Below are 22,167 nucleotides of genomic sequence, written 5' to 3' on the forward strand. Positions count from 1 at the left end.
CCTGCCTCGTCTGAACCAAGGGACCCATGTCAACATCACAGCACGTCTTAGTTCCAACTACCGGCTCTCTGTTAACCACTAACCATTAACTGTCCTCGTTTCCGGCCCCCGGTGCGTTCGATCGGGGCGACCGTGGACCATGTGAGCATTCAAACCAATTATGTATCCTGGCAGCAGTTTACGGCCTGGCTCATCTTCTGGAGAGGGATTTCTGTAAATGGGATCAGACTGCTTACAGGGAATTATCATGACGCACCTCTCTGGCTGGAATCTGGAGGATCTTCCTCAATCCTCCTCCAGACAGTGAAAGGGACATCACAATTAGCCTCACCTGTTGATTTTGACATTTTTGGAGGGAAAGTTTGGGACAGAGGCAAGGGGGAAAAGTGTGACCCTGTGTTCTGTCATCCGTCTGGGTGAGTTTGGTGAGTTTTCTATTTAGGGTCCTGCCATTATGGGAGAGGAAAGGGCCCTGAAGTAATAACAGCACTCCTCTTTCCTTACCTCTCCTTCTCTCTGGGATGGATTACAGACCTTTGGCTGAGCTGACACTCCTGCCCTGCTGAAACTCTGCTGCCTGGGACATCCAAAAGACGGACCAGACCTTCAGACATTAGAGCTATATCTCATCTCAGTAGTGTATTTTAATTTTAGGAATCTCCCTAAATTGCCACCATGGCACTAATGAAGGTCAAGTTTGACCTGAAGAAGCGGGTGAAACTGGCCCAGTTCGTATGGCTGATGTACTGGTTCTCATTGATGGCAGGCGTGCTGGTCTTCAGCATGGGGCTGTTCTTTAAGATCGAGCTGCGTAAGCGCTCAGAGATGATGGACAACAGTGAGAGCCATTTCGTTCCTAACCTACTAATCGGCGTGGGGCTGCTGGCCTGTGGGATCAATGCCATGGGAGGCAAGATCTGCTATGACTCCCTGGATCCCAGCAAGTTCTCCAGGTGGAAGCCTATGCTCAAACCCTTCCTCGTCTCCTGTGTGGTTTTCAATTGTCTCCTGGTGCTGACGGCTCTGCTCTGCTTCCTTATGAGGATCCCTCTCCAGTTCACGTTGGCCGAGGGCCTGAAGAACGCCCTGAAGTTCTACAAGGACACAGACACGCCGGGACGCTGCTACATGAAGAGAACCCTGGACCAGATGCAGATGGAGTTCCGTTGCTGCGGCAACAACAACTTCAGGGACTGGTTCGAGATCCAGTGGGTCAGCAATCGCTACCTGGACTTCAGTGCCAAGGAAGTAAAAGAGTGAGTCATGATATTAGCAACAGATCTAGGATCAGTTCTAAAGATCCCTAACCATGAGGAGGTTATAATGCAAAACTGACCTTAGATCAGTGTTAAACATAGTGATGTACATTTTATTTTAAATAAGATGACTCTATAATAGGCCCACACCAACAAATGGTATGAATGCAGATTGTAGAGTTAGTTTATGGGGGAGGGGTGGTGTCCACTGTTGTTAAAGGGTGTTCAGTATAAAGGGATTGTAGGTGCGAGGAGGGAGGGGCTAAGTAATATCAAAGGGCCACTTTTTGTTATAAGGTTAAGGAGGGATTACAGGGTTAGAGGTGGTGATGGTGGTGTGTGCATGTGGGTTTGTTTAAAGGATTACTGAACAGTGTCTGGCTTACGGGAGGTGGGGGAAGGAGATTAAGTCTGTGAGAGTTGAAGGGGAATGATTCCGGGGTCTGTTTTGCAGTGTGTCTGGTGTAAGGTGTGTATGGATTCAGGTGTTTCAAGTTTTGGTTTTCAGTGTAAGTGATATCAAGTGTGTAGTTGTGGTTGTCTAAAGGGGAAGTAAGTGGTATAAGGCGTACATGCACCCGTGTGTGTGTGTGTGTGTGTGTGTGTGTGTGTGTGTGTGTGTGTGTGTGTGTGTGTGTGTGTGTGTGTGTGTGTGTGTGTGTGTGTGTGTGTGTGTGTGTGTGTGTGTGTGTGTGTGTGTGTGTGTGTGTGTGTCTGTGTCTGTGTGTCTGTGTCTGTGTGTCTGTGTGTGTAGGTGTATGTATTGTGAGCCTGTGAGTTCTTAGTGGCTCCAACCCTACTTTAATACACCTCATTCAGAAAATCAGACCTGTCTAGTGTCAGCGTTATCAAGCATTTTCATTATTCCCAACAGTGTTATTCTATGTCCTTGTTGTTGGGAATGATTGGAAATTATTAATATCCCTGTCACTCTCTCATCTCTGATCCCATCAGACTACTCTTTGCATGACTCTAAATTAGAACTGCCCTACAACTGTCAATCACAGTTGAAACCCTACCGCCAGACCACCCAAAGGCCAAATGCACGCTCCCTGCTACAGAATCAGAGAGATTACTGCTGTCACGGTCAGTCCAGTCAGTCTCACCTTATGGGGATCATCCACATCTACTCAGACGATCAACAAACTGCTTGGTTGGTTACCTGTCAACTATAACTATGTTGACAAGCCACAACTAGGTTAACTAGCTACTACTGTATATCCAGCCATCGATTAGTTAGCATGCAGACTAATTCCATTTAGGCAATTCATCATCATTCGAAGTAATGGCTCAACCATCAATTTATGAATTGAATTTCAATACATCCTCTGAAATGCCTTCTCAGTGTAGTGGAGGAAAGTCATTCTGAGAGAGATCCTTTGTAAGTGGTGTGCATCATTATCCTCCCATAATCCTTTGTAAGTGGTGTGCATCATTATCCTCCCATAATCCTTTGTAAGTGGTGTGCATCATTATCCTCCCATAATCCTTTGTAAGTGGTGTGCATCATTATCCTCCCATAATCCTTTGTAAGTGGTGTGCATCATTATCCTCCCATAATCCTTTGTAAGTGGTGCGCATCATTATCCTCCCATAATCCTTTGTAAGTGGTGTGCATCATTATCCTCCCATAATCCTTTGTAAGTGGTGTGCATCATTATCCTCCCATAATCCTTTGTAAGTGGTGTGCATCATTATCCTCCCATAATCCTTTGTAAGTGGTGTGCATCATTATCCTCCCATAATCCTTTGTAAGTGGTGTGCATCATTATCCTCCCATAATCCTTTGTAAGTGGTGTGCATCATTATCCTCCATAATCCTTTCTTGTAATTTCTGAGTCCGTGGCAGATAGATGTCTTACCAATGAGGATGTGTGTTCAATGAGAGTTGCTGAATGTGTTTCTCATCTTCAGTGTGCTCATCTGTTTGTGTTGGAGACTGAGATGTAGTGAAAGTGTCATAGTTCCTTCCCAATGTAAGTAGAGTTCATTCTCCTTTGGCTCATGCACCTTTTTTTGGAAAGCAAGTGACAGTATTCGTTTGCACTGTTTCTTCGCAAATCCAATGTGAGGAGAGGGGCAAACGGGGTTAATCCCATTCAAACAGCATGTGACTGATAGAGCTTCGTGATCCTCTCTTTACCAGGTACAATGTGGACAGATTTCAGCTCTGTCAGAAACAATGCAAGCACTGCAAACCCTTTGTCATGGAAAGAGCACGTAAAAGCAGTGTTAGGTTGTGTCAGGGTTGTGTCAGGTCTTTCAGCCTAATACTACCTTTCTAAATACTGGTAGTTCACTAGGACTTCATCACACTTACAATACGTTATGATGGATGGATTGGGTAGGGCTTTTTATATATTACCCTGACCATGAAATCTGCCCTTTGCCCTCTGACCCCCAGTCATTTAAGCACTAATGAGTATGGGAAGTACTTGATGGAGGCTACCTTTTCACTCCCCTAACCCCATAAGACCTTGACCCTAACACACAATACACTGACCCTAAGCCATAAAACCTTAACCTCTGCTCTTTGCCCTTTCATCCCCCAGTCGTATCGGCAGCAACGTGGATGGGAAGTACCTGATGGATGCTGTTCCATTCAGCTGCTGTAACCCAGGCTCCCCTCGGCCCTGCATCCAGTACCAGGTGACCAACAACACGGCCCACTACTCCTACGACCACCACACTGAGGACCTGAACATCTGGAAACGAGGCTGCCGCGACGCTCTGATTTCCTACTACGGAGGCATGATGAACAGCATAGGAGCCCTGGTGCTGCTGGTCACTATTCTGGAGGTAAGAAAAGATAGTCTGTAGAGCATCTACAGATGGACAATCCAAATAAAGTTTTACCAAATACTCCCTTTCACTCGCTTGTTAAAAGGCATGGGGTGTTTTTTGTGATTAAGTTTTAACTGAGAGTTGACAAAGATGCCCCAGATGCCTGGTTAGATCCATAATTCCTGGCATGATGTCCTCCTGTACTCTCAATGTACATTTCCACACCTCCCTCCACCTCCCTCACCTTCTCCACCACTTTTACCCCCCTCCATCTCCTCCACCACCTACCACCTCCCTCCACTTCCCTCATCTCCCCCCACCACCTCCACCCACTTTCCTCCCCTCCCTACACCCCCACAAACTCCACCAGCTCCCTACACCTCCACCTCCTCCTTCCACCACCCCCCACCTTCACCTCCTCCACCCCAACCTCCTGCATTAGTCATGATACCTGCTTCTACGCCTCCTGCTCTCTGCTGTAGGGACGCCATCACCTGCCAGGTTTACAGAGGTACACACAGACACACACCTGCCAGGTTTACAACGGTACACACAGACACATACCTGCCAGGTTTACAACGGTACACACAGACACATACCTGCCAGGTTTACAACGGTACACACAGACACATACCTGCCAGGTTTACAACGGTACACACAGACACATACCTGCCAGGTTTACAACGGTACATACAGACACATACCTGCCAGGTTTGCAACGGTACACACAGACACATACCTGCCAGGTTTACAACGGTACACACAGACACATACCTGCCAGGTTTGCAACGGTACACACAGACACATACCTGCTAAGCTTACAATGGTACACACAGACACATACCTGCTAAGCTTACAGCGGTACACACAGACACATACCTGCCAGGTTTACAACGGTACACACAGACACATACCTGCTAAGCTTACAGCGGTACACACAGACACATACCTGCCAGGTTTGCAACGGTACACACAGACACATACCTGCCAGGTTTACAACGGTACACACAGACACATACCTGCCAGGTTTGCAACGGTACACACAGACACATACCTGCCAGGTTTACAACGGTACACACAGACACATACCTGCCAGGTTTGCAACGGTACACACAGACACATACCTGCCAGGTTTACAACGGTACACACAGACACATACCTGCCAGGTTTGCAACGGTACACACAGACACATACCTGCCAGGTTTACAACGGTACACACAGACACATACCTGCCAGGTTTACAACGGTACACACAGACACATACCTGCTAAGCTTACAGCGGTACACACAGACACACACATGCCAGGTTTTCAAAGGTACACACAGGCATACACTTGCCAAGTTTACAATGGTAAACATAGACACACACCTGCCAGGTTTACAATGATAAGTGTAACGGATGTGAAATGGCTCGCTAGTTAGCAGTGGTGCGCGCTAATAGCGTTTCAATCGGTGACGTCACTTGCTCTGAGACCTTGAAGTAGTGGTTCCCCCTTGCTCTGCAAGGGCCGCTGCTTTTGTGGAGCGATGGGTAACGATGCTTCGTGGGTGTCAGTTGTTGATGTGTGCAGAGGGTCCCTGGTTCGAGCGAGGGGACGGACTAAAGTTATACTGTTACATAAACTTAGACACACACCTGCCAGGTTTACAATGGTAAACACAGACACACACGTAGAGGCAGGCTTACAGTGGTAGTGCACATGGCTGGTAACTCTTTAGTGGTCTTCTTGTGGGCCGTATGGATGCAGACTTTCACTCCAACCAAACCAATAAAATACCTCAACTTCATTCAGCTTTGGTTTCAATTCTCCTCATTAGGAAGTGCAACTGAGAGCGAGATTTGGGTCTTGGAGGCTTTGATGTGGGTGTCTGGGGTGTGTGTGTTCGAACGTGGGAAGCGTTTGTACTTTCACTCGGCCAAAACCGTGCACAGTTACAGTCACTCACCTTTCCAGATAACTTGAAGCAATCTGACCAGAGGGGTATACTATGATTTAAGCTAGATCTACTTATCGTTTTCTAATGCTAGCCAGCTTCAGTTAGCTTCACAGTCCAGCTCATGCTTCATTCGTACTCCAATGTGGATATTGCTTGTCCGCCGGCCGCTAACTCTAGCAGGCTTATGTCGTATGTGGCTAGTCGAACACCGAACTCTTCATTGAGACAATGCTGAAACACAAATGTAATGGTGAGTCAGTGCCACATTTTCAATTGTGCCTAAGTGAAATTGAAAGGAAAGTTATCTTGCATATTCAGCAGGCAATGGCGTGAAATAGGCTTGTTGAAGTGACGTCTTTATTGATCGTTAATGCCATCTTTGGCATGCTTGTCAATGCACAAGCACTTTTTTCCCCACACCTATCAATAAAAACAAATAGTTTCTGTGCAAAGTTTAAAATGCATTCTGTCATTACTAAATGTGTAATGTGATAGGTATTTTAATGTAACCTTTTTTGAACAAACATTTTTTTATGAATAAAATATTGAATCAGTCATGTACCTCAAATGAAAGGGATGATGCAATCTTTGCGAGAGGGAGGGAATCTAATTTCATTGGTCCTCAACTCGCAGCTCAGACACGTCATTCAGGAAATACAGTGCCTTGCGAAAGTATTCGGCCCCCTTGAACTTTGCGACCTTTTGCCACATTTCAGGCTTCAAACATAAAGATATAAAACTGTATTTTTTTGTGAAGAATCAACAACAAGTGGGACACAATCATGAAGTGGAACGACATTTATTGGATATTTCAAACTTTTTTAACAAATCAAAAACTGAAAAATTGGGCGTGCAAAATTATTCAGCCCCCTTAAGTTAATACTTTGTAGCGCCACCTTTTGCTGCAATTACAGCTGTAAGTCGCTTGGGGTATGTCTCTATCAGTTTTGCACATCGAGAGACCGACATTTTTTCCCATTCCTCCTTGCAAAACAGCTTGAGCTCAGTGAGGTTGGATGGAGAGCATTTGTGAACAGCAGTTTTCAGTTCTTTCCACAGATTCTCGATTGGATTCAGGTCTGGACTTTGACTTGGCCATTCTAACACCTGGATATGTTTATTTTTGAACCATTCCATTGTAGATTTTGCTTTATGTTTTGGATCATTGTTTTGTTGGAAGACAAATCTCCGTCCCAGTCTCAGGTCTTTTGCAGATTCCCATCAGGTTTTCTTCCAGAATGGTCCTGTATTTGGCTCCATCTATCTTCCCATCAATTTTAACCATCTTCCCTGTCCCTGCTGAAGAAAAGCAGGCCCAAACCATGATGCTGCCACCACCATGTTTGACAGTGGGGATGGTGTGTTCAGGGTGATGAGCTGTGTTGCTTTTACACCAAACATAACATTTTGCATTGTTGCCAAAAAGTTCAATTTTGGTTTCATCTGACCAGAGCACCTTCTTCCACATGTTTGGTGTGTCTCCCAGGTGGCTTGTGGCAAACTTTAAACTACACTTTTTATGTATATCTTTAAGAAATGGCTTTCTTCTTGCCACTCTTCCATAAAGGGCATATTTGTGCAATATACGACTGATTGTTGTCCTATGGACAGAGTCTCCCACCTCAGCTGTAGATCTCTGCAGTTCGTCCAGAGTGATCATGGGCCTCTTGGCTGCATCTCTGATCAGTCTTCTCCTTGTATGAGCTGAAAGTTTAGAGGGACGGCCAGGTCTTGGTAGATTTGCAGTGGGCTGATACTCCTTCCATTTCAATATTATCGCTTGCACAGTGCTCCTTGGGATGTTTAAAGCTTAGGAAATCTTTTTGTATCCAAATCCGGCTTTAAACTTCTTCACAACAGTATCTCGGACCTGCCTGGTGTGTTCCTTGTTCTTCATGATGTTCTCTGCGCTTTTAACGGACCTCTGAGACTATCACAGTGCAGGTGCATTTATACGGAGACTTGATTACACACAGGTGGATTGTATTTATCATCATTAGTCATTTAGGTCAACATTGGATCATTCAGAGATCCTCACTGAACTTCTGGAGAGAGTTTGCTGCACTGAAAGTAAAGGGGCTGAATAATTTTGCACGCCCAATTTTTCAGTTTTTGATTTGTTAAAAAAGTTTGAAATATCCAATAAATGTCGTTCTACTTCATGATTGTGTCCCACTTGTTGTTTATTCTTCACAAAAAAAATACAGTTTTATATCTTTATGTTTGAAGCCTGAAATGTGGCAAAAGGTCGCAAAGTTCAAGGGGGCCGAATACTTTCGCAAGGCACTGTATTTGAGCAGGTTAGTTCTGAATGATTTTTAGCCACAGGAATTTACCTGCCTGAAAGGTGAGCAACTTTAGAGGTACCAGTTATCCCGAGTTGAACTCAGAGTTGACCAAAGTTACCTCCCTAACTCCTCAAACTATGTATAGGCCTCAGGTCTGGAATTGTCAAAGTTAGTTTGACGTTGGATAGCCTATCTCTGGGGCTAGTTAGGGACGTCAAATAATTACACTATGTAAATGGGATAATATTTTCATTTTGCACATCTTTAAGATGTTTCGTTAAATGCTTTCAATATTTGTACATGCATTTCTACAATTTATATTTGGTTTGAGGTTTTTAAGTCATTGAAATTTGGAGCTATTAACATTTAAAGTATTGTCCCATGTACATTGTGTAATTTACTGATGGTTCCTAACGAGTCTCATATGGATATCAAATATCAAACATATCAAATTGACCATGGTCATTAGGATAGGGCCATCTGCAGATGCAATCTGAATTGATAAATACTTGGGTGCTTCCAGCTGTAGGCAGGGTTGAAATGAATCCAACCCAAGGAAAGCTGTTACGGTACCCTTCATTCTGTGACATACCATTTTTTCCTAATTATCTTGCAAATGTCCATTTTGGACAAGACTGACTCAATGACCAAATTGACGCTATTACACTTTGTTGTAGTCAATTTTGACACAAGAATAAATGTTTCTGACTAATATAGATGCCACATAAACCGTTTTCTACCAGATAAGTTGTTTATTGCCTTCAGTTGCTCCCTTAACTTGTCCTGAAAACCTGGACTTGGACTCAATCTGCTGAAGCTTATCAGGGATAAAAACAACCCGAGAGATCTCCTACCTGGAATAGCCATAGTTACGCAACTGTCTCCATGGTATTACCTTACTTATAGCTTTGTCAGAGGGGTCATACTAGAAAGGATCCAGCTTTTGTCAAATTAACATCATATTTGACTTTTCGTACTAGGTTTGGAGAATTAATGTAGCAGGTTAGGGGAATGTTAAAGTTTGGAAAGGCTTAAGTGTAAAAAAATGTATTAATCTACTTTTGACAAAAGCTGGAGCAATTGAATTTGAAAATTGCTGGTGGGGCCTCCCGGGTGGCGTGGTGGTTAAGGCGCTGTACTGCAGTGCTAGCTGTGCCACCAGAGAATCTGGGTTCGAGCCCAGGCTCTGTCGTAAACGGCCGTGACTGGGAGGGCCGTGGGGCGATGCACAGGGAGGGCTTGGCCGGTAGGGATATCCTTGTCTCATCACGCACCAGCGACTCCTGTGGTGGGCCAGGTGCAGTGCACGCTAACCAAGGTGCACAATGTTTCCTCCGACACATTGGTGCGGCTGGCTTCCGGGTTGGATGCGCGCTGTGTTAAGAAGCAGTGCGACTTGGTTGGGTTGTGTATCGGAGGATGCATGACATTCAACCTTTGTCTCTCCCGAGCCTGTACCGGAGTTACAGCGATGAGACAAGATAGTAGCTACTAACAATTGGATACCACGAAATTGGGCAGAAAAAGGGGTAAAATTCCATTTAAAAAAAAAAGTAAATCCTGGTGTTTGTGATGCCTGCCGTTTGGTGCGACGCAGACCAGGTGGGGAGCGTGGTGAAACAGAGGAGTCATCGCAGTCCTTTTGAGTCAAAGTCTCTACTTAACAAAGTCGTGTTGGGGTGGCAGGTAGCCTAGTGGTTAGAGCGTTGGGCCAGTAATTGAAAGGTTGCTGGATCGAATCCCTGAGCTGACAATGTAAAAATCTGTCGTTAAGCCCCTGAACAAAGCAGTTGTCGTAAGCTGAGGCAGTGAAGAAAGTAGAGGAGGATGGGTCAATGGTGAGGGACCCTGAGAGGATCCCAGTGAGTAATAGATTTGTGTCAGAGGGATTTTTGAGTGTCTTCGGTAGTCTGTCATTGTAAATAATAATTGGTTCTTTACTGACTTGCCTAGTTAAATAAATGTTTTTTTTTTATCTTGGCAGCTTTTGTGCCAAACCCATTGCACTGTTTCATGTGCAACTTTTATGTTCATGTCGTAGCCGTGTGTAGGGGGGAGATTCCAAGATGTGGGAAGTGTGCAGAAGGGCATGGGACAGAGGATTGTGTCATTTTGGTGGATAAAGTTGCGTGTGTCAACTGTAAGGGTGCCTATGTTGTTGGGTACGGAAGTGTTCGGTGCGAGAGAGGCGGGTTGAAGTGGCCTGAGTCAGAGTAGTGCAGAAGCTGTCGTATGCTGAGGCAGTGAAGAAAGTAGAGGAGGATGGATCAACGGTAGAGGAGGATGGATCAACGGTAGAGGAGGATGGATCAACGGTAGAGGAGGATGGATCAACGGTAGAGGATGGATCAACGGTAGAGGAGGATGGGTCAACGGTAGAGGAGGATGGATCAACGGTAGAGGATGGATCAACGGTAGAGGAGGATGGATCAACGGTAGAGGATGGATCAACGGTAGAGGAGGATGGGTCAACGGTAGAGGAGGATGGATCAACGGTAGAGGATGGATCAACGGTAGAGGAGGATGGATCAACGGTAGAGGAGGATGGATCAACGGTAGAGGATGGATCAACGGTAGAGGAGGATGGGTCAACGGTAGAGGAGGATGGATCAACGGTAGAGGAGGATGGATCAACGGTAGAGGATGGATCAACGGTAGAGGAGGATGGATCAACGGTAGAGGAGGATGGATCAACGGTAGAGGAGGATGGATCAACGGTAGAGGAGGATGGGTCAACGGTAGAGGAGGATGGATCAACGGTAGAGGAGGATGGGTCAACGGTAGAGGAGGATGGATCAACGGTAGAGGATGGATCAACGGTAGAGGAGGATGGATCAACGGTAGAGGAGGATGGATCAACGGTAGAGGATGGATCAACGGTAGAGGAGGATGGATCAACGGTAGAGGAGGATGGATCAACGGTAGAGGATGGATCAACGGTAGAGGAGGATGGATCAACGGTAGAGGAGGATGGATCAACGGTAGAGGAGGATGGATCAACGGTAGAGGAGGATGGATCAACGGTAGAGGAGGATGGATCAACGGTAGAGGAGGATGGATCAACGGTAGAGGATGGATCAACGGTAGAGGAGGATGGATCAACGGTAGAGGAGGATGGATCAACGGTAGAGGAGGATGGATCAACGGTAGAGGAGGATGGGTCAACGGTAGAGGAGGATGGATCAACGGTAGAGGAGGATGGGTCAACGGTAGAGGAGGATGGATCAACGGTAGAGGATGGATCAACGGTAGAGGAGGATGGATCAACGGTAGAGGAGGATGGATCAACGGTAGAGGATGGATCAACGGTAGAGGAGGATGGATCAACGGTAGAGGAGGATGGATCAACGGTAGAGGATGGATCAACGGTAGAGGAGGATGGATCAACGGTAGAGGAGGATGGATCAACGGTAGAGGAGGATGGATCAACGGTAGAGGAGGATGGATCAACGGTAGAGGATGGATCAACGGTAGAGGAGGATGGATCAACGGTAGAGGAGGATGGATCAACGGTAGAGGATGGATCAACGGTAGAGGAGGATGGGTCAATGGTAGAGGAGGATGGATCAACGGTAGAGGATGGATCAACGGTAGAGGAGGATGGATCAACGGTAGAGGAGGATGGATCAACGGTAGAGGAGGATGGATCAACGGTAGAGGAGGATGGGTCAACGTTAGAGGAGGATGGATCAACGGTAGAGGAGGATGGATCAATGGAGTAATAGATTTGTTTCAGAGGGTGTTTTGAGCTTCATTAAGGCTGGCTTCTTAGCGTTCATAGAAATGCTTATCAACTGTACCGCAGAGATGGAACGTAAAATCACAGAAAATAGATGTTGTGGTGGCAGCAGCAGAGAACTATTTGGGCATACGAGATTTCACTTCAGAAGAGTTACAGGGTGTTGAGTGGTGGTGTCTCGTCCTCCCAGGCCGTTGGCATGGTGCAGGAGCAGATAGTGTCAAAGTAGTGAAATGGGGTATGTCTTTTATTCGGTTCTGTAGGGCTACACAGATGCTACTACATTAGCCTATGCCCGTGAGGCAAACTTATGATTGCTGGTGCCTGTTGTTGCTTACGCTGTCAGTGTGAATCTCTGTTTTTAGCTACGGGTTTGATGTGTTGACTTGGAACATAAGCAAAGCTATATTTCAGTTGCTGAATGCTGATTGGTGTCTTCTGTTAGACATGTCATCCTGCACTAACAGCTATGGCTATCGCTCTCAGCCCCTGTAGGTTGGTTAATGTGGGGTTAGGTTAAGTTATGGGTTTTCACTACCAGTACATGAGCAAGTTGCTGAAGCTAGTGTTTACCTCAGGCCAGGTGTAGCTCTTCACCCAGGCTAGCTGTAAGTCTTAGCCCAGGCTAGATGTAACTAATATGCCTATCTCTATCCCCTGTAGGTTATTGTGATGATCGGCCTCCAGTACGTGAATACCTCCCTGTCTAACCTGGCCAACCCAGAGGACCCAGAGTGTGAGAGCGAAGGCTGGATCCTGGAGAAGACAGTGAAGGAGACGTTTACTGACATTATGGACAAGATGAAAGCCATGAGTAAAGGCAATGCAGTGGACGAGGCCGGAGTGGATGGTGTTGCCACGGGCAGCTGAACAAGACATGTTGACACAAACTGAGACCATTCCCATCGAAGGGAAGAAAGGCAGATTGAACAACTCCTTTGTATTTATTACACAAGATACACACATAATACACACATACATGCCCGACACACACAATACTGTCCATCTGAAGGGAAAACTGAAATGGACACAAATGGACTCTTGAGTACATGTCAGCACTTACGATATGTTGAATGTACGAATGCATGAATGTATGTATAAGTCACATTATAACCAATTTCCAATATGCCCTCCCCCACTCCAATACACACAGACTAACACACAATACACACTTTCTCTAACACTCATACCTTTTCCACACACACACACACACACGCACGCACGCACGCACGCACGCACGCACGCACGCACACACACACACACACACACACACACACACACACACACACACACACACACACACACACACACACACACACACACACACACACACACACACACACACACACACACGTGCACACACACACACCTCTCCTCCAACCCCAGCTTTGCTACTCTGCTTCAGTTTTCTTACATTCTGTATAATTCTGCTCTGTTTCATATTTTATTTTTAGCCCATTTTCTAAAAAACGAGGCAAAAACTAAACATTACCAAGTGTCAGGAAAATGCATAATGTCAGATGTTTTGCAATGCACTGTGAAAATGCATTTTTAAGAGTAAGGTCAGGAAACCAGGTATGTTGTGTTTTATGGATAATGTGGGGCTGGTGGTTGCGATGCAACCCGCTCCCCTTCCCAGAGAGGACGTCAAAGTGGAAAGGTTAAATGTTAATTCATAGCCCAAGGAATATATGTTTTGGATTCACCTGTAGTGCAGTTTTTTCTATTAGATCATTCATAGAAAAATCCAAAGAAAAGGACTGAAACACCCCAGATATCAACGCTTTAAAGTTCTTAATTTCTAACTGTTAATTTGAGAGATGGAGGAGGGCTGGAGACTCCTGGGCTGGAAGAGGTGGATCCATTTCACCCTAACCCGATGTTGTTGAAGTTTGGGGAGGAGGACTGGAGACTCCTGGGCTGGAAGAGGTGGATCCATTTCACCCTAACCCGATGTTGTTGAAGTTTGGGGAGGAGGACTGGAGACTCCTGGGCTGGAAGAGGTGGATCCATTTCACCCTAACCCGATGTTGTTGAAGTTTGGGGAGGAGGACTGGAGACTCCTGGGCTGGAAGAGGTGGAACTCTTTTATGCTAACCGATATTGTTGAAGTTTGGGGTTGAGGGGCTAAAGGAGACGTGGCGGGGGTGAACCAGGGGTGACCCCAAAGTTGAGGACATTTGAGACTGGCAGCTAAACCCCTGGCCTCTGACCCCTGAACTCTGACCCCAGCCGTCTGCTCTGTGAGGTCACTCAGCAGGTCCAATCAGCATTCTCTTATTGGATTATCAAGAGCTACTGTACATACCCACACACTCACAGGCTACTGTTGTCTTTGTAAATAGTCTAGTATTGATACATAACTTTTTTTAAACCATGTAATTCATTTAAATGATTTTATTTACTGTAAAGAAAATGTTTTGCCATGAGAAATCCTTCTGTTTTTCTTTCTGTATGTTGTGTAGAAGGATGATGAGGCCATTGTGTAAATGAAAATGCTAATAAAGAAGCTAGCCCTGTGAAGTAGAGTTGGACATATTGGTGTTGTTTCTACTTAAGACTGATCAAAGATCAAACAGCAATGCCTTCTGGGAACTCAGCGGGGTGCCTCATTTAGCCAATTGGATCAGGGTAATCATCAGATTATCGCATTCACATGGACACAGGACAACCCTGCACATGGAGACTGAAGGACGAGGGTGTGTGTGTGTGTGTGTGTGTGTGTGTGTGTGTGTGTGTGTGTGTGTGTGTGTGTGTGTGTGTGTGTGTGTGTGTGTGTGTGTGTGTGTGTGTGTGTGTGTGTGTGTGTGTGTGTGTGTGTGTGTGTGTGTGTGTGTGTGTGTGTGTGTGTGTGTGTGTGTGTGTGTGTGTGTGTGTGTGTGTGTGTGTGTGTGTGTGTGTGTGTGTGTGCGTGCGTGCGTGCGTGTGTGTGCGTGTGCGTGTGCGTGTTTGTTCTCTGACTTTAGATGTAAAAAAACATCTAAACTTCGGATCTCTAACATTCTAGGGGTTTTTAGTTGTTAAGCGACCAAAGGATCTGCCATTAACTACATTACGAAAGGATCTGCCATTAACTACATTACCAAAGGATCTGCCTACATTACCAAAGGATCTGCCATTAACGACGTTACCAAAGGATCTGCCTACATTACCAAAGGATCTGCCATTAACGACGTTACCAAAGGACCTGCCATTAACTACATTACCAAAGGATCTGCCATTAACTACATTACCAAAGGATCTGCCATTAACTACATTACCAAAGGATCTGCCATTAACTACATTACCAAAGGATCTGCCATTAACTACATTACCAAAGGATCTGCCATTAACGACGTTACCAAAGGATCTGCCATTAACTACATTACCAAAGGATCTGCCATTAACTACATTACCAAAGGATCTGCCATTAACTACGTTACCATAGGATCTGCATTAACTACATTACCAAAGGATCTGCCATTAACTACATTACCAAAGGATCTGCCATTAACAATGTTACCAAAGGATCTGCCATTAACTACATTACCAAAGGATCCGCCTACGTTACCAAAGGATCTGCCATTAACTACATTACCAAAGGATCTGCCTACGTAACCAAAGGATCTGCCATTAACTACATTACCAAAGGATCTGCCATTAATTACATTACCAAAGGATCTGCCATTAACTACATTACCAAAGGATCTGCAATTAACTACATTACCAAAGGATCTGCCATTAACTACATTACCAAAGGATCTGCCATTAACTACATTACCAAAGGATCTGCCATTAACTACATTACCAAAGGATCTGCCATTAACTACGTTACCAAAGGATCTGCCATTAACTACATTACAAAAGGATCTGCCATTAATTACATTACCAAAGGATCTGCCATTAACTACATTACCAAAGGATCCGCCTACGTTACCAAAGGATCTGCCATTAACTACATTACCAAAGGATCTGCCATTAACTACATTACCAAAGGATCTGCCATTAACTACATTACCAAAGGATCTGCCATTAACTACATTACCAAAGGATCCGCCATTAACTACATTACCAAAGGATCTGCCATTAACTACATTACCAAAGGATCTGCCATTAACTACATTACCAAAGGATCTGCCATTAACTACATTACCAAAGGATCCGCCATTAACTACATTACCAAAGGATATGCCATTAACTACGTTACCAAAGGATCTGCAATTAACTACATTACCAAAGGATCTGCCATTAACTACATTACCAAAGGATCTGCCATTAACTACCTTACCAAATGATCTGCCATTAACTACATTACCAAAGGATCCGCCTATGTTACCAAAGGATCCGCCATTAACTACATTACCAAAGGATCTGCCATTAACTACCTTACCAAATGATCTGCCATTAACTACATTACCAAAGGATCCACCTACGTTACCAAAGGATCCGCCATTAACTACATTACCAAAGGATCTGCCATTAATTACATTACCAAAGGATCTGCCATTAACTACATTACCAAAGGATCCGCCATTAACTACGTTACCATAGGATCTGCCATTAACTACATTACCAAAGGATCTGCCATTAACTACGTTACCAAATGATCTGCCATTAACTACATTACCAAAGGATCTGCCATTAACTACATTACCAAAGGATCCACCTACGTTACCAAAGGATCCGCCATTAACTACATTACCAAAGGATCTGCCATTAACTACGTTACCAAAGGATCTGCCATTAACTACATTACCAAAGGATCCGCCATTAACTACGTTACCAAAGGATCTGCCATTAACTACATTACCAAAGGATCTGCCATTAACTACATTACCAAAGGATCCGCCATTAACTACATTACCAAAGGATCCGCCTACATTACCAAGGATCCGCCATTAACTACATTACCAAAGGATCCGCCATTAACTACATTACCATAGGATCTGCCATTAACTACATTACCAAAGGATCCACCATTAACTACATTACCAAAGGATCTGCAATTAACTACATTACCATAGGATCTGCCATTAACTACATTACCAAAGGATCCACCTACGTTACCAAAGCATCCGCCATTAACTACATTACCAAAGGATCTGCCATTAACTACATTACCAAATGATCCGCCATTAACTACATTACCGAAGGATATGCCATTAACTACATTACCAAAGGATCTGTCATTAACTACATTACCAAATGATCCGCCATTAACTACATTACCGAAGGATATGCCATTAACTACATTACCGAAGGATATGCCATTAACTACATTACCAAAGGATCTGCCATTAACTACATTACCAAAGGATCTGCCATTAACTACGTTACCATAGGATCTGCCATTAACTACATTACCAAAGGATCTGCCATTAACTACATTACCAAAGGATCTGCCATTAACTACGTTACCATAGGATCTGCCATTAACTACATTACCAAAGGATCTGCCATTAACTACGTTACCAATTCCAATGTCGTCATTAAAGCACCTTTGAAAGATTTCCTTGATAAATATACTAATTTAATTGTGACATTTGATGTCTAATTGTCTATGACATTATGTGATTGTCTGTGTCCAGTGGTAAACATTAAATCCTATAATCTATAAACTGAGGAGACAACCAGACAACGCCAGAGCCCAGTCATTCATCTGACCATTCAATGTCCAACAGAGATACAAAAACGTTGTATCTATAGGCGATCGTCACATATTTTGTCAAGTCGCCAACCAGTTCCATGCAACTGCCAGATTCTGTTTCACTTGGGCTGCGTTTACACAGGCAGCCCAATTCTGATCTTTTTTCCACTAATTGGTCTTTGACCAATCACATCAAATCTCTTTCACAGTGAGAAGAAAAGATCCGAATTGGGCTGCCTGTCTAAATGCATCCTTGGCTGTAATATTTATAATCAGCATTACATCCCATTGATGGCTGAAATGTTGAGGTAGTGAGGAGGTATTTGGAAAGGCACAATCCTGTACCACAAATCAAGGTTCTGATTCCAGGTCAAGTCAGAGGGGAGACCTATAGAGAGCAGAACAGCAGTAGGTGTTATTATAGTACTGTAAAGGACCAAGTTGGGGCTTGGGGGGTAGTTAGCGGGTGTGTGGGGTAGTTAGCTAGTGTGTGGGGGACTGAGAGGCAGTTAGCGGTGTGTGGTGCATATGGCTAGTGAGTGGGTCATGAGGGGTAGTTAGAAGGTGTGTGGGGTAGTTAGCTAGTGCGTGGGGGCCTGAGGGGTAGTTAATGGGTGTGTGGGGTAGCTAGCTAGTAAGTGGGGGCTTGAGGGGTAGTTAGTGGGTGTGTGGGGTAGCTAACTTGTGAGTTAGGGGCTTGAGGGGTAGTTAGTGGGTGTTTGGAATAGCTAGCTAGTACGTGGGGGCCTGAAGGGTAGTTAGCCATTGAGTAAGGTCTTGAGGGGTAGTTAGTAGGTGTGTGGGGTAGCTAACTTGTGAGTTGGGGGCTTGAGGGGTAGTTAGCGGGTGTGTAGGGTAGTTGGCTAGTAAGTGGGGGCCAGAGGGATAGTTAGTCGGTGTTTGGTGTAGCTGCAGGCAGCGGTAAAGGGGCCAACAGTAGGTGGTATTTTGGTATTGTGGTTAACCAGCAGGTCTGAGCAGATAAGAGGCCAAAGGAGGCTTTAGATTAGCATCGTTAGACAGCCTTGAGAACAACTATACAGTCCTGGAATTACGTCACTAAGGGGGGGGGGGATGGTATGAGCTGAATCAGGGGAAAGCGGTACCCACTAAGCAAGCATCGTGACGTCCATTACAATACCTTCTGTTTCCCACAGAGAGCGTTAGATTATATCTGTTCTCTTCTACCTTTCCTAGCTGGAAAAGCACCAGGAAGCACAGTGGCTAGGAAAAACTCCCTAGAAAGGCCAAAACCTAGGATGAAACCTAGAGAGGAACTAGGCTATGTGGGGTGGCCAGTCCTCTCCTGGCTGTGCCGGGTGGAGATTATAACAGAACATGGCCAAGATGTTCAAATGTTCATAAATGACCAGCATGGTCCAATAATAATAAGGCAGAACAGTTGAAACTGGAGCAGCAGCACAGCCAGGTGGACTGGGGACAGCAAGGAGTCATCATGTCAGGTAGTCCTGAGGCATGGTCCTAGGGCTCAGGTCCTCCGAGAGAGAGAAAGAAAGAGAGAATTAGAGAGAGCACACTTAAATTCACACAGAACACCGAATAGGACAGGAGAAGTACTCCAGATATAACAAACTGACACTAGCCCCCCGACATGTAAACTACTGCAGCATAAATACTAGAGGCTGAGACAGGAGGGGTCAGGAGACACTGTGGCCCCATCCGAGGACAACCCCGGACAGGGCCAAACAGGAAGGATATAACCCCACCGACTTTGCCAAAGCACAGCCCCCACACCACTAGAGGGATATCTTCAACCACCAACTTACCATCCTGAGACAAGGCCGAGTATAGCCCACAAAGATCTCCGCCACGGCACAACCCAAGGGGGGGCACCAACCCAGACAGGAAGATCACATTAGTGACTCAACCCACTCAAGTGACGCACCCCTCCCAGGCACGATATGAAAGAGCCCCAGTAAGCCAGTGACTCAGCCCCTGTAATAGGGTTAGAGGCAGAGAATCCCAGTGGAAAGAGGGGAACCGGCCAGGCAGAGACAGCAAGAGCAGTTCGTTGCTCCAGAGCCTTTCCGTTCACCTTCCCACTCCTGGGCCAGACTACACTCAATCATATGACCCACTGAAGAGATGAGTCTTCAGTAAAGACTTAATGGTTGAGACCGAGTTTGCGTCTCTTACATGGGTAGGCAGACCATTCCATAAAAATGGAGCTCTATAGGTGAAAGCCCTGCCTCCAGCTGTTTGCTTAGAAATTCTAGGGACAATTAGGAGGCCTGCGTCTTGTGACCGTAGCGTACGTGTAGGTATGTACGGCAGGACCAAATCAGAGAGATAGGTAGGAGCAAGCCCATGAAATGCTTTGTAGGTTAGCAGTAAAACCTTGAAATCAGCCCTTGCCTTGACAGGAAGCCAGTGTAGGGAGGCTAGTACTGGAGTAATATGATCAAATTTTTAGGTTCTAGTCAGGATTCTAGCAGCCGTATTTAGCACTAACTGAAGTTTATTTAGTGCTTTATCTGGGTAGCCGGAAAGTAGAGCATTGCAGTAGTCTAACCTAGAAGTGACAAAAGTATGGATTAATTTTTCTGCATAATTTTTGGACAGAACGTTTCTGATTTTTGCAATGTTACGTAGATGGAAAAAAGCTGTCCTTGAAATGGTCTTGATATGTTCTTCAAAAGAGGGATCAGGGTCCAGAGTAACGCCGAGGTCCTTCACAGTTTTATTTGAGACGACTGTACAGCCATTAAGATTAATTGTCAGATTAAACAGAAGATCTCTTTGTTTCTTGGGACCTAGAACAAGCATCTCTGTTTTGACCGAGTTTAAAAGTAGAAAGTTTGCAGCCATCCACTTCGTTATGTCTGAAACACATGCTTCTAGCGAGGGCAATTTTGGGGCTTCACCATGTTTCATTGAAATGTACAGCTGTGTGTCACCCGCATAGCAGTGAAAGTTAACATTATGTTTCGAATGACATCCACAAGAGGTAAAATATATAGTGAAAACAATAGTGGTCCTAAAACGGAACCTTGAGGAACACCGAAATTTACAGTTGATTTGTCAGAGGACAAACCATTCACAGAGACAAACTGATATCTTTCCGACAGATAAGATCTAAACCAGGCCAATTCACTGTGAACCATTAAATCCACCGTGAACCATCAGATCCTCCTCTCCACCCTCGCAGGGCTGGGTGTCTCAGGCTCTGCACACTCATGGACTGCATCCTATGTGGCAGGCCGCTCCTACCAGGTGATGTGGAGAGGATCTGTGTCTGCTCCACGCACTCTCACTACTGGTGTCCCCCAGGGGTCGGTTAGGGTAGGCCCTCTCCTCTTCTCTCTATACACCAAGTCATTGGCACCGTCCACTCGCTCCTGCAGTGACTCGCTCCTCTACAACCCTCAAACTCAACTCTAGACCTTAAAGCCAGTTTCATTGCTTTTCTCCATTGTTCCCCTCTATTCAGGGAGAGATTTAGACCTGGGACACCAGGTGGATGCAATTTATTATCAGGTAGAACAGAAAACCAGCAGGCCACCTCTGGTCTCTTGGCCCTTCCACCCCTACGGGAGGGCAGCTCCGCTCAGCCCAGTCCAAGCTCTTCTCTGTCCTGGCACACCAATGGTGTAACTAATTTCTCCCTGAAGCTAGGACAGCAGAGTCCCTGGCCATCTTCTGAAAACATCTGAAACCCTACTTCCTTAAAGAGTATCTTAATAATCCCATAGCATTCCCCCTTTCGCACCCCCTCCTCACCACTTTCCCCCTTTATTGAGTAAACATCTACGTGTGGTTGTCCCACCTAGCTATTTTAAGATTAATGCACTAACTGTAAAACCTTCTGGATAAGAGCGTCTGCTAAATTACTAAAATGTAAATGAATTCAATTGAAATTGAATGTAAAAACTGTATGCAATATTCCTAAGATTCAGTTTAAAATCATGAAATACTTTTTTGAAATACAATTTTAGGGTTAGGGTAAGGGAAAATGATCTCCTAACCTGCTATGAGAAGTCACTTCTGGCCTTAACTGTATCAAAGTGGCATGTTTGCAGGGAGTCCCATTATGATGTAACTCAAAGAAGCTGTCCTCTGCTGCAGTCTACTGGTGCAGATAGGTACTGCTCTGCTCCCTCATCCTGTCATTCTACAGCAGATATCACTATCCCAATGTCTCCTTTGGTATTCCCCTGGACTTTTGTCCTTTGTTTAGTGATGTCATAGTTTGACCTCTAACCCAGAGCTCTGGGGTCAAACACGTAACCATCAAAGACACAGATAAACATTTTCTGAACTATGTTCATCTGGAGAGAGAGATAGCCCTCTGCTGTGAGTATGTTTTAGTAGCTAGTCAGTGTCTTGTGTCTTAATGAGAGGGGGTATTGTTTGGGCCCTGCCCTGAATACCCATCACACCGTACCAGGCTGATACAACGACATCACCCAATAACAAACACACACACACACACATATATACATTTACATTCAGAAGTTTACAAACACTTGGGTTGGAGTCATTAAAACTCCACAAATTTCTTGCAAACAAACTATA

At 45.0% G+C, this 22,167-nt stretch overlaps 1 protein-coding gene across 4 annotated transcripts; it reads left to right on the forward strand.

Moving 5' to 3' along the window:
- Positions 1 to 59: 59 nt before the first annotated feature.
- On the forward strand, positions 60 to 14,533 carry LOC124048127 (peripherin-2-like). 4 transcript variants are annotated; one of them, XR_006841181.1, is made up of 4 exons: positions 60 to 1,256; positions 3,809 to 4,055; positions 12,669 to 14,008; positions 14,083 to 14,533. XR_006841181.1 is itself a non-coding variant. In XM_046368577.1 (4 exons), the coding sequence occupies exons 2-4, from the start codon at positions 676 to 678 to the stop codon at positions 12,873 to 12,875; spliced, it is 1,035 nt and encodes a 344-aa protein (XP_046224533.1). In that variant the 5' UTR covers positions 60 to 425; positions 533 to 675; the 3' UTR covers positions 12,876 to 14,533. The 4 variants fall into 4 exon arrangements, 3 of the variants coding, with proteins under 3 accessions (XP_046224533.1, XP_046224534.1, XP_046224531.1); XM_046368577.1 differs by having other exon boundaries at positions 60 to 425; positions 533 to 1,256; positions 12,669 to 14,533; XM_046368578.1 differs by having other exon boundaries at positions 60 to 416; positions 533 to 1,256; positions 12,669 to 14,533.
- Positions 14,534 to 22,167: the final 7,634 nt, after the last annotated feature.

Source organism: Oncorhynchus gorbuscha, linkage group LG11, assembly GCF_021184085.1.
Source record: "Oncorhynchus gorbuscha isolate QuinsamMale2020 ecotype Even-year linkage group LG11, OgorEven_v1.0, whole genome shotgun sequence".
Lineage (NCBI taxonomy): Eukaryota > Metazoa > Chordata > Actinopteri > Salmoniformes > Salmonidae > Oncorhynchus > Oncorhynchus gorbuscha.